We start from the raw sequence: 2,296 nt of genomic DNA on the forward strand, positions 1-2,296 counted from the left end.
GTGTGTGTGTGTGTGTGTGTGTGTGTCTTTAGATCAGATGATTATTTTTATTCAAAAAGAAAACATTTTTTCTGTTTTCTTTAATATCAGTGGGCTACAGGATGTTTTTCTTTCCACTATAATCTGCTGAACTTACAGTTCGAAGAGTTGACTGCAAAAAACAAACAAACAAACAAACAAAAAAACAATACTAATTCATGATCAAGACGGATCAAAATTATAAAAGAATGTTAAATGTACATTCAAGATCTGTTACTGTTAGTGTTAGAAAATACGTTGGTGATCAATCTCAGCTATTTCCACAATAGATTTTAGGTCAGAATTATGTAAATTTAACTGATCTGAGCCATTTTCATGCTTTTTAATGTCAATTGGCTGTGGCAGCCATTTTGAATAAGTTATAAATGCACATTCAATGACTACTTTTGGCAAGTAATTAAAAATCATCCAGTGGCCCATTGGATATTTCAATAATACACAGACACACAAATACAGGCAAAGAGATTTGGATAAAAACATTATCACCTGTCTTACTAGTGATTGATCAAATCAGCAAAGTACTGTAATGTAACTTTGATGTTTTTCAGATGATGAATTTGCAGAATTGTTTATATTTTTTTACCTTATAAAGAGGACATATAATGCAAAATCCACTTTTTAAATTAATACTTTTTGTTATGTACTTAGAGTTTTTAAGAGTGTAGAAATTTTTAATTTTGCCTCTCCCAGTGCTGTGTAGATATGGTGATATGGGTCATACTTTTCAGTTCATTCAGTTTTCTCTATTCTCTATTATATTTTTTGAACAATAATGTCAGTATTTGCTGTGGAACTGCTCAACAAGATCATGGACTTCCAGATCAAGTGAATCTGCAGTCCTGCAGGTTCGTAGACTTCCTTCTCCTCTGGCTCCAACATGTGAGGCTGGATGGACAAGTCTTCTGTTGTTAACAACTTTTAATCAATTTGTAAACAAATGTTTCTGTGCTGCTGGATAAGTGTATCTCTGCTATCAAACTACTAAAATAGCCAAACAAGGTGGAGGGAGACGGGATGTGAAGTGCCTCTTTTGCATTTAAAGAGTAATTTACTCCAAAATTAACTTTTTTTAGCTGATAAACTGTCTAGAATGTGTCTAAAATGTTATATAGTACTGTTTCTGTGGTAATTTTTATGTTTTTGTGCGCATTTGTTCAAATCTGTAATATTTAGACTAAAAACGTGTTTTTGCTGCTCATATGGGTAGAGCAGTGGTACTGCAGTTGTATGGACTTTTTGCAAAATTTATGGATTTTTAGGGCTCTTTATACAGGTAAACATCCAAAGAGGTTGAAATGCATGCGAACCGGACCGAACTTCAGTCAAACAAGACCCAACACTTTTATTCCTGATTTAAACTAGCAATCTTGTGAGCAGCTGCAGCTGTATGCTTTTATTTTTTTTCTGTCAGGCTGTCGGAGCGCTCCTCCTCCTCTGCCCGAGGCTGGTGTGGTGTGAAAATCCTCCACCTCAGACGTTCAGAGATGTAACTATCTGCGATACTGTGGTCACTCTCCATGTAGCATCAATTATGCTAATGCTAGCTGCCTGTCACGTTCTCTCGTCCTGGCCACACCTCCGCTCTCTAACCCCCCCTTCCCCTACCCACACCCCCTCCCCTACCCACTTTGATGCATTTTTCAAATTTCGCCTTGGGGCGGAGTTATCTTTTCACAGGGGGGTTAAGATACACTTTAAACAGACTGCAAATGAGTTGCTCTCAGGCACAATTCAATACAGAGGTGAAGGGGGCCTGTAGAGGTAAAATAATGAGGAATTCAGACCAAACACTAAATGAATAAGTTAAATGTGAAAAGGAAAGATTTAAAAGTGTGATATGTCCCCTTTAAAATGTATTCCAGTGAGTTTCAGTGACTTGTGGATTTGCATTCGTGTGCTGATGCTTACTCGTGCGTCGTACTCCAGGACAAACGGAGGAATGTCAATCTGCTCAGGTTTGATGCAGGTGAAGAGCTGCTGCAGGCTGTCAAGATAACGGACCTTCTCCTTCAAACCGGACACACTGAAGGTGGTGAAGAACCATGCTGAGACCTAGAGAAGAGTTTGCAAAGTAGTTGCATTAAATATGAATTTTATTTTACAAAGATATTATTTCTGTCTTTTACAAAAGAAAAGAACAGAACCAAATCAACTTTATCAGCACTTTAATGATCCAACACAAGGTCTGGCAAATGAGGCATAAATCACTTTAGTTCTTGTAAACAATAAAAGGAAGTAACATCAACAACACTACACT

The 2,296-nt window shown here is 37.1% G+C and overlaps 1 protein-coding gene across 1 annotated transcript in view; it reads right to left on the minus strand.

Moving 5' to 3' along the window:
- The window catches only part of LOC106511396 (ganglioside-induced differentiation-associated protein 2), a gene marked incomplete at its 5' end in the record, with an annotated part of 8,479 nt that extends 6,388 nt beyond the window's left edge, over positions 1-2,091 (minus strand). The window contains 1 exon segment of the mRNA XM_014000158.1: positions 1,948-2,091. Coding sequence (XP_013855612.1) covers positions 1,948-2,091 — 144 coding nt within the window.
- Positions 2,092-2,296: the final 205 nt, after the last annotated feature.

This window comes from Austrofundulus limnaeus, unplaced genomic scaffold (genome assembly GCF_001266775.1).
Source record: "Austrofundulus limnaeus strain Quisiro unplaced genomic scaffold, Austrofundulus_limnaeus-1.0 Scaffold2749, whole genome shotgun sequence".
Classification (NCBI taxonomy): domain Eukaryota; kingdom Metazoa; phylum Chordata; class Actinopteri; order Cyprinodontiformes; family Rivulidae; genus Austrofundulus; species Austrofundulus limnaeus.